The sequence below is a fragment of the Somniosus microcephalus genome, chromosome 4, assembly GCF_052327205.1.
Source record: "Somniosus microcephalus isolate GS21.2 chromosome 4, FLI_Smic_1.0, whole genome shotgun sequence".
In the NCBI taxonomy this organism is placed as follows: Eukaryota; Metazoa; Chordata; class Chondrichthyes; order Squaliformes; family Somniosidae; genus Somniosus; species Somniosus microcephalus.
Window position 1 is genome coordinate 129,330,825 of NC_140990.1, and position 16,525 is coordinate 129,347,349.

At 41.2% G+C, this 16,525-nt stretch overlaps 1 protein-coding gene across 1 annotated transcript; it reads right to left on the minus strand.

Moving 5' to 3' along the window:
- Positions 1-7,456: 7,456 nt before the first annotated feature.
- LOC147119766 (putative G protein-coupled receptor 139) lies at positions 7,457-9,274 on the minus strand. The gene is made up of 2 exons (XM_085983778.1): positions 9,205-9,274; positions 7,457-8,460 (listed from the first exon to the last, which is right to left on the minus strand). The coding sequence occupies exons 1-2, from the start codon at positions 9,272-9,274 to the stop codon at positions 7,553-7,555; spliced, it is 978 nt and encodes a 325-aa protein (XP_085839904.1). The 3' UTR covers positions 7,457-7,552.
- Positions 9,275-16,525: the final 7,251 nt, after the last annotated feature.

Here is a 16,525-nt window from a genome sequence, read left to right on the forward strand (position 1 = left end):
CAATCTTTTTCTCTTAACGTATCTATAAAAGCTTTTACAGTCAGTTTTTATGTTCCCTGAAAGCTTCCTCTCATATTCTATTTTCCTTTTGTTAATTAATGCCTTTGTCCTTTTTGCTGAATCCTAAACTGCTCCCAGTCCTCTGGATTACTGCTTTTTCTGGCCCACTTATATGTTCTCTCCTTGGATCTTATGCTATCCCTAATTTCCCTCGTTAGCCACGGTTGAGTCACCGTTTTTGTTTTATTTTTATGCCAAACTATGATGAAAAAATTCTGAAGTTCATCCATGCGATCTTTGAATTTTTGCCATTGCCAATCCACCGTTAATGCTTTGAGTGACTTTCCTCAATCAATCGTACTCAATTCACGCTCAGAGCATCGTAGTTTCATTTATTTAAATTCAGGAGCCTAGTCTCTGAGTCAACTACTTCATTCTCCACCTTAATGAAGAATTCGATCATATTATGATCGCTCTGACCCAATGCGCCTCATACAACAAGATTGTTAATTAATCCTTTCTCATTACATAATACCCAGTTCAAGCTGGCCTGATCTCTGGTTGATTCCTCGACATATTGTTCCAGGAAACCATCCCGTAAACACTCCAGGAATTCCTCCTGCACAGTATTGTTACTAATTTGGTTAGCCCAATCTATATGTATATTAAAGTCACCCATAATGACTTCTGTGCCCTTTATGAACGCTCTCTAATTTTCCTTTTAACGCCATCCCCAACCTCCGCTTTACTGTTTGGAGGTCTATATATCACTCCCACTAACGTTTTCTGCCCCTTAGTATTTCTCAGTTCTACCCATACAGATTCACATCATCAGAGCTAATATCCTTCCTTACAATTGTGTTAATCCCTTCTTTAACCAGCACTGCTACCCCATCTCCCTTTCATTTTTACCTATCTTTCCTGAAAATTGAATGCCCCTGGATGTTGAGTTCCCAGCCCTCGCCACCCTGGAGCCATGTTTCCGTAATCCCAATCAAATGATATTCATTTACATCTATTTGCATATCTAATACATCCAGTTTATTATGAATGCTCCTAGCATTAAGACACAAAGCCTTCACGCTTGTTTTTTTAAAGCACTTAGACCTGTTAGAATTATTATTTACTGTGGCCATGTTTGATTTAAACCGTTGATTTCTCTGACTGCCACTTTTGTTTTTCTCCCTTCTATCTTTTGCTTTTATCCTTGATTCCCTTTCCTCTGTCCCCCTGCTCAGGTTCCCAACCCCCTGCCATTTTAGTTTAAACCCTCCCCCAGAGCACTAGCAAACACTCCCCCTGGGTCCCGGCCCTGCCCAAGTGCAAACCGTCTGGTTTGAACTCGTCCACCCTCCACTAGAACCGGTTACAATGTCCCAGGAATTTGAATCCCTCCCCCTTGGCACCATTTCTCTAGCAACGTATTCATCTGAAATATACTTCTATTTCTACTCTGACTAGCACGTGGCACAGGTAGCAATCCTGATAGAGAGATTTAAAGGAGATGGGATGGAGTACACACAGAATCTGTGAGTGGCAGTCTGTGATAGAGAGATTGAAAGGAGGTGGGATGGAATACACACAGAATCTGTGAGCGGCAGCGTGTAATAGATAGATTGGAAGGAGATGGGAGGGAATGTACACAGAATCTGTGAGGAGATGCTTGCAATAGAAAGCTTGAAAGGAGACGGGATGTAATACACACAGAATATGTGAGCAGCTGCGTGTGACAGAGAGATTGAAATTAGATGGGATGGAATACACAGAATCGGTGAGTGGCAGCGTTTGGTAGAGAGATTGAAAGGAGATTGGAGGGAATGCACACAGAATCTGTGAGGAGCTGCTTTTGATAGAAACATTGAAAGGAGATGGAATGGAATGCACACAGAATCTGTAAACAGCTGCATGTGATATGTAGATTGAAAGTAGGTGGGAGTGAATACAAACAGAATCTGTGAGCAGATGCATGTGATAGATAGATTGAAAGGAGATGAGATGGAATACACAGATTCTGTGAGCGGCTGCGTGTGATAGAGAGATGGAAAGTAGATGGGATAGAATACACACAGAATCTGTAAGCGGCAGCCTGTGATGGAGAGATTGAAAGTAGATGGGATAGAGTACACACAGAATCTTTGAATGGCAGCTTGTGATACATAGATTGAAAGGAGATGGGATGGAATACACACAGAATCTGTGAGCAGCAGCGTGTGTTAGTTAGATTGAAAGGAGGTGGGATGTTATACATGTAAGGGAAATAGCCATATTCCAAGAGATACGCCATCCTATGAACAGATTTCTGATATTATTAATACATGACATACTGGGTTTAAAATTCTGGAAAGCCTCAGCGACACAGGCTGTCAAACTGGCTTCTGAGATAAGATCAGTTGTTAACACAAGTTGTAAGCACCACACAAGCTTTTGAAATGGGAATTGATTGTTAATACTCAAACAATGGCCCTATTGAAAAAGCAAAGGCTTGCTTCTACAAAATTCTGGAACCAACACAATGGCAATGCCCAAGTACAGTGTTAAAAACTTACACTTCGAACAGAAACATAGAACATAGAACATTAAAAAACCATGTGCCTTTGTAAAAGTAACAACAAATGAAACAGGAAACTGGATTAATACACAACCAGTTGAAGTATCTTAGAAATGCATCGAGCACCATAGATGGTGTTTTTAATTTACATGTTGTAAATATTTGCTTTGATGGATCGTCAATGGCGATTAAAAAAGAGACATCCCAACAATCCTGAGCTGGAATGGTGATAGTAGTAGGGACTTTTCGAAATTCCTATTCTTTTTATCCTGAATAATTGTTGTCTATAGCCCTTGGCGCAAAGTCAACGCAATATGCTGAAGCTGCGGCATTAAGGTATGCTTTAGAGAATGCAGACCCTATTAAACCCAGACTAATCTGCACGGATAGTGGCTACTTTAAAGGAGGATATAACAAAGATCTAGTTTTCTAGGAACAAACACATTTTACCAAACATAATGGTAAACCCATAAAACATAAGTCATTGTGGGAAGATATTCTCCGTTTGAGAATGGAGAAAAAGAATTGTCAGGTGATTCATGTAAACGGGCATAGCACTGGAACAATACACTCAAAAGGACACAGCTTTACAGACGAATAAGCAAAACGTTCGGTCTGCATGATACCCCCTCGAGAGAGGCCTGCCAATGTTAGTGTAATCACTAGGGCAGAACGGGCAGCTAATCAGGATCAGGAACTAGACCCGACAAAAGGTAATCCACCAGGATATCCACCAAAGTACTTTTACTCAGAAACCCCTACAGGTATTGTGCTAGTTAAGTTGCACAAGGGAAACCGAGAGGTATCCCTGAGACACAAACGAGAACAGTTTGTAAAAGAAGCTCACGAGGGCATAAGTCAAGCCCATTGTGGTGCCAGAACAACATTCTGCAAATTGACCCCCTTATACTTGTGGCCAGGCATGCTTAAGGCATGTAAAACATACATGGCAAATTGTGAGCCATAGTATTTAACCATTAAGCCACCACTATTGGCTCCTGTGAAAGCTGATGAGCCAATGGGAAAAAAAATTTTGACTTTATTGGACCACTTCCCCCATCTTTGGGATGTAGGCGTGTTCTCGTTTGTGTAGATGGATGCACTTCCTTCTACTGGCTGGTCCCCACAAAAATTGTTTTGGAAAACGCACTTGCCAGGGCTATTTCTGATATAATTACTGTAGCTGGTGCACTCAATATCTTTCTCGCCAATCAAGGCAGAGCCTTTTAGTCTACAAAGACAACTGTGAACAAAGGGGGATTTGTTTAGAGCACAGCACACCACATCATCCGCAATCAGTGGGGATGGTGGAACGTAACAACCAGGAAGTAAAAAAGCTAATGGTCAAACTGTTGCGAATCAGGGGGAATAAGTGAACCACCATCATTCCGGGGGTGCAGCTATCACTCAATAATGTGCCCGCATCTGCATCAGTGACAGAGTCCCCTAAAATTCCAGATTATATGATGTATGGGGTTGAGATGCATACACCGCTTACCCATAGTTCTTTTATTGCCTCAACAAACTCTGAGTCCTTGACCCGAGGGCAACAGTTAGATTTAAAAAAAGAAGTAACAAATGAGATTCATCGAATTGATCAGAGGATAAGGGAAGCAAATAGGCAAAAAAAAATGACAAATAAATCATGGCAACCCATAGTAGGATAATGGGCACAGGAAAAACAGTTCGAGCAAAAACCTGGTTTCAGAGCGAAGTAGAAAAAACCTGTTCAAATAGATTCTGTTATTGACGAAAGAACAGTTGAAATGCATATTAACCAGCCGAATGACAAGCATATTTTTAAAACTGTCTCCATAGACAATATCAAAAGATGTCCTGCGGGATACCAAAAGGGAGGAACAATACAAGGTGCAGTCGTACACTGTCTTTCAAGACCCAGCTTGGAGCATCACACAGGAAATGGATGCGATTGAATTACTGACAATGGTCAGTCAGAAGGTGTCGCCGGCTCTTCCACACATTGCTTGGCAACACATCAGGAATTGCTTTTGCAAAATCAACAACCGGAACATGGAAAGATCAATGAGTTATTTCAATGAAGGAGGAAGACACCATGGATTAAGAAGGAATGAACTGAGTGCCCGGCAAGGCCTTTACGATGACACGCATCTGAACACACGCCAGATTGAAGGAACAACGTGTCAAGCTTCAACTAATTTCAACTGACGTCTCCTTGACTCCAATGAATAACTCATCTCTACGGAACGTACACCTGCTGATTGGACATTCTAAGTACATGATGTTTCACTAATTGCATGACAATGTATTTAACATGCTTTTATATTGTGTTCTATTTAAAATAAGGCAAAACATTATCCTAGGATGACTTAAAAGGAATTTTCATGTAGCACATGATTGTGCATCTTGTGATATTTATGGCCCAGATATTCGGGTCCCAACGCATGAGTACACACGGTGTACTCACGCGTAGGCCCAACAAAAGTGCCGGCTTCATGCATGCACTGTGCATGCGTGGGGAAGTGGCACTTCCATTCCCCTGAAAGAAGGGATTTAGTGGTCGAATGCGTGCACTAGAGAGGCAGCGCATGCGCATTGAAATTACATTTTTTACAATTTTTTTACGGGAGGTTAAGTCTCCAGCTGTTACACTTTTAATAAGCAGGCGCAAGGCCTGCTGTTAAAAAGGTAAGTGGTGAATTAATTAAAATTAAAACATTTTTTCCACAGGCTTATTATTTTTAAATACTTTAAAGAAAAGTAAGTTTATTTGTAGCCCCGTTAGAAAAAGTAATTTTTTTTCAAATTTTGAAATTATTGTTTAAATAATTATTTCATGTAATTTATAGTTATTTTAAAAATGACATGATTTTTAAAATTTATTTGAGGTTTTTGTGCTATTTTGGGGCTTATAGTATTCATAGGTTTGACACATCTTCCTGTAAAACTTATGAATGAAGCATTCCCTGCTACCATTGGCTCTCCATGGCCCACGTGATCCCAGGGGATGCATCGAACTAACTGCGCCCCTGGGATAAGCAAGCACTGCACGCCGGCAGTTGGAGGAGGCCCAGGATCGGAATCCCATGCGGGCCCACAGCTCAATGGCCGGCACACTAGGTAAGTGCAGGTCGGAGGCTTGCACCCGTGGGATGCCTCCGACCCAAATTTCTGGGCCAATATGCTATTGTAAACTCATGAGGAATATTGATCAAACTATGTCTAGATGTGCCAGCTCATTTTTTGGTCAGGTTGGGTGGTAAAGTAAATAGCCATATTCCAAGAGATACGCCATCCTATGAACAGATTTCTGATATTATTAATAAATGACATACTGGGTTTAAACATCTGGAAACCCTCAGCGGCAAAAGCTGTCAATACAGGCTGCTGAAATAAGGTCAGTTGTTAACATAATTTGTGAACACCACACATGCTTTTGAATTGGGAATTTCTTGTTAATATTAAAACAATGGCCCGATTGAAAAAGCAAAGGCGTGCTTCCGAAAAGTCTGCAGTTTGGAAACAACACAATAGCAATGCCCAAGTAAAGTGTTAAGAACTTACACTTCGAACAGAAACATAGAACATTCAAAAAACTGCCTTTGTAAGAGTAACATCAAATGAAACAGGAAACACAATTAATATAGAACCAATTGAAGTAGCTACGAAATGCATGGAACACCCTAGATGAATTGTTTTTAATTTACATGTTGTAAATATGATACCTACAGAAGAATTTGTAGATATGACTTCAATAGATACACCAAGCAATTACATTGTGTTTGTGTTGAATTTGGAACACAAAGGAGTCACGACGTCTGCTTTCAAACAGCAGGGGTGTTTTAGAAGTTGAATGAATGTCCATCGATGAGAATGGCATCAAAAAGATAAATCTGCTGTAACCATTTTATGATAAGTTTCAGAAACACCTATAGAGTAGACAGGATTCTGAGAGTTGGCAGATTAAATGACAGTAAGAATGGAAAAGAATACAGCAAAGACTTACTAGAGATAATTAGCTTACATCAGCAGAAAACTTCAAAGGATAAACCCATAAAAAAAGGTATAAAAATAGAGCTTTTCAGATGGAAAGTCAGAAGTCGCTGGAAAGGGCAAGTGTTTCTCAACTTCAGAGGCAGTCTCTGTAAGTTTTAACTCTTTGAGTCTCGGGAATCAAGAGGTACTCTTATATAATTTTGGTGGATATTCTGGATTAAGAAATAATAAGAAATGTAAAAATGTACGAAGATAAGATTTGAGAATAAGGATCTCTGAGAATAAGTAATGTAAGCTATTTGTATTTTGAACTGTTAAAGTCGTGATTGACTCACAAGCTGTTAACTGAATGTCGGTTCTTTAATATATTAATATATTTTTAGAATTGTCTCTATTTGTATTTCTGTATCAAACTCGCGAACTCAATCTTTGTATACTCTTTTGGGAGGAGCTGCAGAATTCTGGGGTGTTTTCCGCACCCTCATAATATCCAGAAGGTTACAGTGTAGTTAAACTTATTAAAAGTCCTTCAGTCGTTCATTTCCTTTAGAGAGAGCTAGCCTGGAACTTTAGACCCAATTAAGCATCTTATAGAATTCGGCTATCTCTAAGATTAGTTGAAGGTGAACGTCTGCCGAATACACCTGATCTGGGGTAGCCCGAAATGCGCGAGGACTAGTAATTATCCCTTCAAACACACAGAATCTGTGAGCGGCAGCCAGGAGTTAGAGAGAAGGAGGGAATGGGATGGAATACACACAGAATCTGTGAATAGCTGCGTGTGATAGAGAGAAGAAAAGGAGATGGATAGAATACACACAGAATCTGTGGGCGGCAGCGTGTGATAGATAAATTGACAGCAGGTGGGATGGAGTACACACAGAATTTGTGAGCGGCAGTGTGTGATAGAGAGATTGAAATGCGATGGGATGTAACACACAAAATCTGTAAGTGGTTGCCATGAGTTGGAGAGAAGGAGGGAATCGGATGGAATACATAAAGGATTAAAGCTGCCTTTCAGAATTGCAATCATTTAATGACTTTCCAAATTAGGGTCAATGGATATTTCACCGCATTCTTTAACTCCTCTCTGAATTTTCTCTGGGTCCCTGCATAAATACACGTGTTGGTGCAACAGCTAAAAAGCTCCAGCATATATCCACCTTCCTGTAGAATGAACCCTGGGTCATTGAAATCGGAGCCTGCGAAATAATTACCCTTTGTAAATCGCACATACAACAAATTTATAACATACGTCATCCATAACAGGATGAAGCTGCCCGATATTGACAGCAATAAGATGATAGACTTTCTCCGACTCTCCATCTCTGGGTCATTCTGATTCTCCCCATTGCTTTGGGCACGGAGTCTCCTGCGGGCTCGACTGGCCGCTAGAATGTATCTGACGGTCAGAGCATTGAGCAGAAGAATTAGAACAAAAGGTACGCATGGTGTCAGAATACGATCCAGCCAGTCAAACGCTGCCCAACCAGCTGAAGTATAAAATATTGATTTCATTCTGCAAAACCATGGCACATTGTTGATTATGTACAATGGTTCATATATAAAGTAACATGGGATGTTTTTAAGACAGCTCAGGGCACAGACCGTTCCTATAACCACAGCCGCCGTTTTCTTGGTGCAATATTTTGTTTTCAGCTTCAGGCAACAAATGGCCACACATCGATCAAAGGTGAAAGCGACAGTTAACCAGACGGAGCTGTCTCTGGCTGCATAGGTTAGCACGGCACTGGCACTGCAGCCCGGAGTGGTGGTCAGAAAACTAACCGGGAAATAAATACCACGGATCCGATTCAATATCACTGCAGTGATAACCACCAGGAGATCCGTCACCGCCATGGACACCAGGTACCGAGTGATACATCTGGAGAGACCGCACTTTCCTCGGGACAGGATCACAATCGCCACCAAAATAGCTGCAAGGAAGAGAGTACAGGATAAGTACTGATAAATACGGTTCAATACCTTACTGGTACAACGGATCCTTTACAAGGAACAGTGATACCTTAAATAAAGACTATGACAGTGAATCCCTTACTGTAGTACCTTGACAGGAACAGTGATACCTTAAACAAGGTATTAAACAATGATTCACTAACTGTAATACATTACAATTATCAGTGATACATTAAACAAAGACTTGTACAACGAATCCCTTACTGTAACACCTTACCTGGAACAGGGATACCTTAAACAAAGACTTGTACCTTGTATCCCTTACTGTAGTACCGTACCAGGAAATGTGATACCTTAAACAAAGGCTTGTACAATGAATCCTTTACTGTAAGACCTTACCAGGAACAGTCATACCTTAAACAAAGACATGTACATTGAATCTCTTACTTTAATACCTTGGCAGGAACAGTGATGCCTTAAACAAAGAATTATACAATGATTCCCTAACTGTAATACATTACAATTTACAGTCATACATTAAACAAAGTCTTGTACAATGAACCCCTTACTGTAACACCTTACCTGGAACAGGGATAACTTAAACAAAGACTTGCACCTTGTATCCCTTACTGTAGTACCGTACCAGGAACAGTGATACCTTAAACAGAGACTTCTACATTGAATCCCTTACTGTAATGCCTTACCTAGAACATCAATACCTTAACCAAAGAATTATGCTTGCATACCTAACTTTAATACCTTACCAGGAACAGCAATAGCTGCAAAAACCGGATAGTAAATGGCAAATACGGGGCCAGTTACTGGGGCATGCATTTCAGCGAGAAGTGCTGGGACCAAGAACCCACACGTGGTCTGGCACACTTTCAAATGATCTCATATTTATATCTGATGTTAATTCCAGTGAGACAATTAGATTACACAATCATTAATGCTCGTTAAAGTATGCTGAGCAAACAGATTAAGCCAGTGACTTTCACGGTAATTTGCTACTATCATAATGGGGCAGTAATTCGGGTCGGTGGTTTGCCGCGCGTGCAAGCCCCCGATATACACTTACCCGACGCGCCTGCCGTTCACCTCCAGTGACGCCTGGAATTCCATTTTGAAACAGAAGAATCCCGGGCAGCGTTTGACGTCACGCCGCCCAGGAGTGCAGCCAGCGCGAAGCCTGGAGCGCGCTGTGCAAGTGAGACACGCCCCTTAAGGTCTCATTGTAGTAGGACACGCCCCCAATCTCTCCAAGCAGCTGCATAGGACTTTGTAGTTACACAGCTGCAGGGAAAGTATGTTATCTGCTATTTTATGAATGTTTTGTGAACTTTTATAAAATTTTAAAAACGTTTACATTATTTTGAAGAATCTGAAGTAGTTTTGAACAGAATTAAAGCAATTTAAAGAATTTTAAAAGCCCTAAAAGAATTTTTTTTATTCCATTTATTTATTTAGCAATGTCGTCGTCATACGTGTCTTCACACTGTTCCCTTTGGGGAATTGTATGAAGTGGTGGAAGGATTTATGGCCGTGATTAACGCTCATTCCGTGACCGTAACCATCTTTGAACCAGCCGTTAGTGTGGTTAGTCCTATGGCGGGAGGGTTTTACAGGCTCCCACAAGCTATACAAGGAGGGGGGGCCACCCACACCCATGGACGCAAATATCCTGCTTGGATGTCAACCCAGAATTTAGAGCCGGAGCTCTGACTCCACTTGCCGGGACTGTGTGGAGCGGGGTTCGAAACCCTACCCTGTTCTGGCCCAGCGGCGGGGATCCTACCGTTACGCCAAAGTCCCAATCCGATTAGCAACGTGAAATGACTGGAATGAGCAGAATTCATGGCATTAAAAGAACTCACAATTGAACTGATGAGGACCTCAGCAATCTCCTCAACGAGGAGGAGGTGCAGCGCCTGCTCATCATTGGTAATGAGAAGTCAAAGGCGCCGCAAAATGGACAGATGATAGCTTGGTCTTTCAAGTGGCAGCATAGGGCTCCAGTCACGGGGAGGGAAAAGGCGCAGGAAACGTATGGGTGTCACCTTTTGCGCGGAGTGGGCCTTTTGCGTAGTGGTAAACATCCCCGCCGCTGGGCCAGAAGGAGTAGGGTTTCAAACCCTGCTCCAGACAGTCCCGGCAAGTGGAGTCGGAGCTCCAACTATAAATTCTGGGTGGACATCCAGCGGGATACTTGCGTCCGCGGGTGTGGGTGGCTCCCCCCTCAGATGGGTTTTGGGAGCCCGTAAATCCCTCACGCCATAGGACTAACCACCCTAATGGCTGGTATGAAGATGGTTATGGTCACAGAAGGAGTGTTAACGTGGCCAGAAATCCTTCCATCACTTCATATGTTTCCTGAAAGGGAACAGTGTGAGGATACGTACGACGATGACCTCTTGCGCAATGCACCTCCTTGGACCCTCAGTCCATTTGCTCCTTCTACCTACCGTACTGAAAACCCGTTTAAAAAAATACTTAAACTTTAAAACTTACCTCAGCATTTCTTAAAATAACTTTCCTCCCTTCCCCAAACAAAATTATTGCCTTTCAGAAGCTCCACGATAAAATATATCTTCCTCCGCAGCCTTGGAGCAACTTTACACATGCTTTTTTCAAGTGTAACTTGTAAGGACGTACACCCACTGAATCCATGAATGAAATCAACGAAGTTCACTGCGCAAGCACTGCCTGTGCAGTCGCACGCGCTGTGCTTCTGAACCCCTTCGTTCAGAGGACTGGAAATGCCGGTTTTCCCCGCATGCGCTGTGCATGCTGAACACGGGCATTTCCTCCAGCCAGACGCGTGAGTACCCCGACCGTACTCACGCGTTCAGAGCGGAATTACTGGGACAATATGCAAGTTTCACAGATTTATATGGCCGTACTCACAATCTGCAGCATGATGTAGCTATCGTTTCTTTAAAGAAAGTGAAAGCATTAATACTGACTGAAAATGGTGAAAACTCGCCCCACAAACTAGGAAGCCCTAAGCTTCAACTCTCTACTAAAAATGAGTTAAACTTTCTGCACAGAAATGCTCACAGTGTCCAAAATAAAACAGGGGAGCTGGAGGCAATCATGCATTGGGAGGAACCAGACATAAAAGGGTTTACTGAGACATGGCTACAGAAAAATCAGGACTGGGAATTACGTATTGCAGGCTATAACATTTTTAGAAATGATAGCGAGGGAAAAAGGGGAGGTGAAGTGGCTGTACTTATTAGGGATCACATAATGGCAGTAGAAAAAAGGGACCTAGATATCAGCAGGACAAAAATAGAATCCTTATGGATGGAGGTAAGTGATAATAAAGGACCAATCACACAAATGGGCGAAGTCCACAGACGACCTAATAGTGGAAGGAAGGTGGAGGAAGAACTATACAGACAAATTAGAGAAATGAGTAAAAATATAGAATAATAATCATGAGGGGTTTCAACTACCCCGATATTATTTGGACAGAAGAAGTATGTAAATGAGATAAGCGAATTCAGTTCCTACAATGTCTACAGGACTCATTTCTAAACCAATATGTAAAAAGCCCAACCAAGTAGCATTCGCTATTGGATCTAGTTATGGGGAATGAGCCAGAGCAGTTAAGAGATGTAAAAGAAGGGGGACATATAGGCAATGGTGACGATAATATAATACGCTTTAAGATGATAATAGAGAGGGACATAAGAATGACAAAATACAAGTTTATAGATTTGAGAAAAGCTGTTTTTGAGGGGCTGAGAATAGAACTTGGAAAGATAAAATGGGCAACAATATTGACAAACACTGATGTAGAACGACAATGGGAAACATTTAAAATAGTGTTCAACACAGAGCTGGAAAATATATTCCGCTAAAATGAAAGAACAGACTAATCACTAATAAGACTCCATGGATTAATAAAGACATAAGGAAATAATTGAGGGTAAGGAAAGAGCCATTCATTAAGGACATAGCCAGCAGAGGAGTGCGTGGTAAGAGAGAATACGACGGGATTAGGATAGAAGTAAAAAAAACAATTAGGAAAGAAGAGAGGAACTATGAAATTAAATTATCAAGGAACATAAAACAAATTAGAAAATATTTTGCAGGCGCAACAATAAAAAAGGAAGGTTTGAATGTGAATAGGGCCATCAAGTGATGGACGGGATAATACCACAGGTAACGATAGGGAGATGGCAGATACATTAAATCATTATTTCGCTTCGTTATTTAGCATGTTGATAGAACAGGTGGGCATGACATGGGGTGAATAATGAGATAAGTACATTTAAAATACAAAAAAGATTATATTAAATAACCTAATAAAACTCAAAGAAGATAAAACCCCTGGTCCAGGTGGATTGCATCCACGCCTTATAAAATAATCTAAGGAATATATAGCAGAGACATTACTACACATACGTAATAATTCATTAGAAAAAGGTGTAGTGCCAGAAGACTGTCTTATAGCTAATGTAATACGTTTATTTAAGAAGGGGGATAGAACATGCCCAGGGAATTAAAGGCCAGTCAGCTTAACATCAGCGTTAGGAAAAAGAATGAAATCCCTACTAAAAGAGAATATAGAAGGTCATCTAGAAAAGAAAAGTAGAACAATGAATAGTCAGGATGAATTTCAAAAGAGAAAATCAGGCTTGACCAACCTTATTGAATATTTTGAAGAGGTAACAAAGACAGTAGACAATGGTAATGCAGTTGATATAATTTATCTACATTTTAAAATGGCATTCGATAAGGTATCCCATAATAGAATAAGGCCAGAACATGTGGAGTCAGGGGACAAGTAGCAGAATGGTTTGCTAGCTGGCTTCAAGACAGAAAGTAGATAGTGGGTGAAAAAGAGAGCTATTCACGGTGGCAGAAGGTGGGTAGTGGTTTTCCACAGGATCAGTGCTGGGACCAATGTTGGTCACAATTTACATTAACGATTTAGACTTTAGAATCATAAACACAATTCCTAAATTTGCAGATGATACCAAATTGGGGGAAGGTAGTCAAAACTGAGGAGGGCTGCAACAAATTACAGGAGGATATTAATAAACTTGCAGAATGTGCAAATAATTGCCAAATGAAGTTCAACACAGAAAAATGTGAGGTATTACATTTTGCTAAGAAGAATAGGGAGGTCACTTATCAATTGGAGGGTGGGAGTCGAGGTGGGGTAGAGGAACAGAGGGATCTCGGAGTACAAATACACAAATATACTAAAGGATGCGCCACAGGTTAGCAAGGCCATTAAAGTGCAACCCAAGCAAAAGGGTTTATTTCTAGATCGACAGAATTGAAAAGTAGGGAAGATATGCTAAACCTGTATCGAACTTTGTTTAGACTACACTTGGAGTACTGCGTGCAGTTCTGGTCGCCATATAATAAAAAAATATAGAGGCACGACAGAGGGTGCAGAGAAGATTTACAAGGTTGATACCAGAAATGTGAGTGTATACCTATCAGGAAAGAATGTACAGGCCGGATCTCTTTTCTCTTGAAAAAAGAAGGCTGACGGGTGATCTAATACAGGTCTATAAAATTATGAAATGTTTTGATAGAGTGGATTCAGAGCGAATGTTTCCACTTGTGGGGAAGAGCATCAGTAGAGACCATCAATAAAAGATAGTCACCAAGAAATCCAATAGGTAATTCAGAGGAAACGTCTTTACCCAAAGAGTGGTGAAAATGTGGAACTCACTACCACGGGGAGTGGTTGAAGTGAATAGTATAGATACATATGAGGGAGAAGGGTATAGAGAATTATGCTGATAGAGTTAGATGAGTAAAGACGGGAGGAGGCTCGAGGAGGCTCGAGTGGAGCATAAACGCCAGCATGGACTGGTTGGGCCGAATGGCCTGCTTGTGCCGTATATCCTGTGTTATCCTATGTATTGATGCTCAATTACAAGATCAAATAATGAGCGCTTCTGACGGCCAAACTGGGGCCGTATAAATCAGCTAAGTTGTGGCTCCCTTTACATAAGAACATAAGAAAAAGGAGCAGGAGTCGGCTATTCGGCCCCCCGAGCCTGCTCCGCCATTCAATATGATCATGGCTGATCTTCAACATCAATTCCAACTTCTGGCACTATCACCATATCCCTTGATTCCTTTAGTATGCAAAATCTATCTTGAATCTGTCTATCTTGAACCTACTCAACGACTAAGGCTCCACAACTCTCTGGGGTAGATAATTCCAAAGAGTCGCCACACTTTGAGTGAAGAAATGTCTCCACATCTCAGTCCTAAATGGCCAACCACTTATTCTGAGACTGTTACCCCCCTAATTCCAGATTCCCCAGGCAGGGGAAACATCTGCCCAGCATTTACCCTGTCAAGGTCCTTCATAATTTTGTACATTATAATGAGATCACCTCTCATTCTTCTAAACTCTAGGGAATATAGGCCTAGTCTACTCAGTCTCTCCTCATAGGACAATCCCCCATCCCACTGATCAGTCTAGTGAACATTCGTTGCACTCCCTATAAGGCAAGTATAACCTTCCTTAGGTGAGGAGATCAGAACTGTGCACAATCCTCCAGGTGTGGGCTCACCAAGGCACTATATATTTGAAATAATGAGTATTTACTCTTGCACTCCAACCCTTTTGTAATAAAGGTCAACGTACCATTTGGAATACGTTTCTTTTCTTGTCCCATTGCCATCTCCTTTTGCCTTGTACAATCATCCCTTTTGTCATTTAATCCCTCTTGCCTTCCACCCCATTACAGACCTTCCCTTTAGTTCTATCCTCCCCTCCCAGCTTTCCCTGCCTTGTCAATTGCTTAAAACCTGTTATACCTCTAAATATTTTCACGTTCTGACGAAGGTTCAATGACCTGAAACGTTAACTCTGTTTCTCTCTCCAAAGTTGCTGCCTGACATGCTGAGTATTTTCAGCATTTTCTGTTTTTATTTAACATATCATTTGCTTTCCTAATTGATTGCTCTACCTGCATGTTAACATACTGTGATTCGTGTGCAGGGACATCCACGTCTCTCTGACTGCAAACATATCCAAATCTCTCACCATTTATAACATATTCTGCTTTTCTATTTTCCTAACAAAGTTGATAACTCCATATTTCTCCACCTTATATTCCATATGCTACGTTGTTGATCATGCACTTAACCTGTCTATATCCCTTTGCAGCCTCTTTGCGTCCTCCTCACAACTTACTTTCCCACATAGCTTTTTATCATCAGCAAACTTGGATACATTACTCGTTCCCCTCTTCGAAGTCATTGATATAGATTGTAAATAGCTGAGGCCCAAGCACTGATTCTTGCTGTACCCGACTATTTACAGCCTGCCAGCCCGCTAATTGCCTATTCATTCCAACTCTCTGTTTTATGCCCGTTCAGCCAACTTCAAGCCCATGAGCCCTAAATTTGTTAAAAACTTCTTGTGAGGCAACTTATCGAATTTTTTCTGAAAATCCAAATGCACTACATTCACTGTTCCCACCATATTTGCCCTGCTAGGTAGAACCGCAATTATCTCTAACAGCTTTGGCAAACACATTTCACTTTCATAAATCTGTGTTGACACTGCAAAATCATATTATGATTTTCTAAGTGCCCAGTTACCACATCGCTAATAAGAGATTCTAGTATTTTCCCTGCTACTGCTGTCAGGCTAAATTATTAATAGTTTCCTGTTTTCTCTCTTCCTCCTTTCTTGAATAGCAGGATTAAATTTACTGCATTCCAATCTGTGGGGACCGTGTGAGAATCGAGGGAATTCTGGGTGAGTGAAACCAATGCATCCAGCATCTCCATAGCCACCTCTTTTAGAATTCTAGGATATAAACCATCAGGTCCAGGGGTTTGTCGGCTTATAGTCCCATTAATTTAATCAATACATTTTCTCCAGCAATATTAATAACTTTAAGGTCCTCACTCTCATTAGAACCTCGTACATTTCGTCTGTCTTAAGAGAATAAATACACAAATATAACAGCAGAAGTAAGCCATTCGGCCACTCGAGCCTGCTCCAACATACAATAAGATCATGGCTGATCATCGACGTCAACCCCACTTTTCCACCCGATCGCCACATCCCTTGATTCCCCTAGAGTCCAA

What these genes read in the sequence shown, in the direction of transcription:
- LOC147119766 (XM_085983778.1), bottom strand. Translation starts at nt 9,274, where the DNA reads ATGCATGCCCCAGTAACTGGCCCCGTATTTGCCATTTACTATCCGGTT. An exon ending in TGCAGCTATTGCTGTTCCTG is followed by an intron (nt 8,461 to 9,204) that starts GTAAGGTATTAA and finishes TCTTCCTTGCAG; the next exon opens with CTATTTTGGTGGCGATTGTG.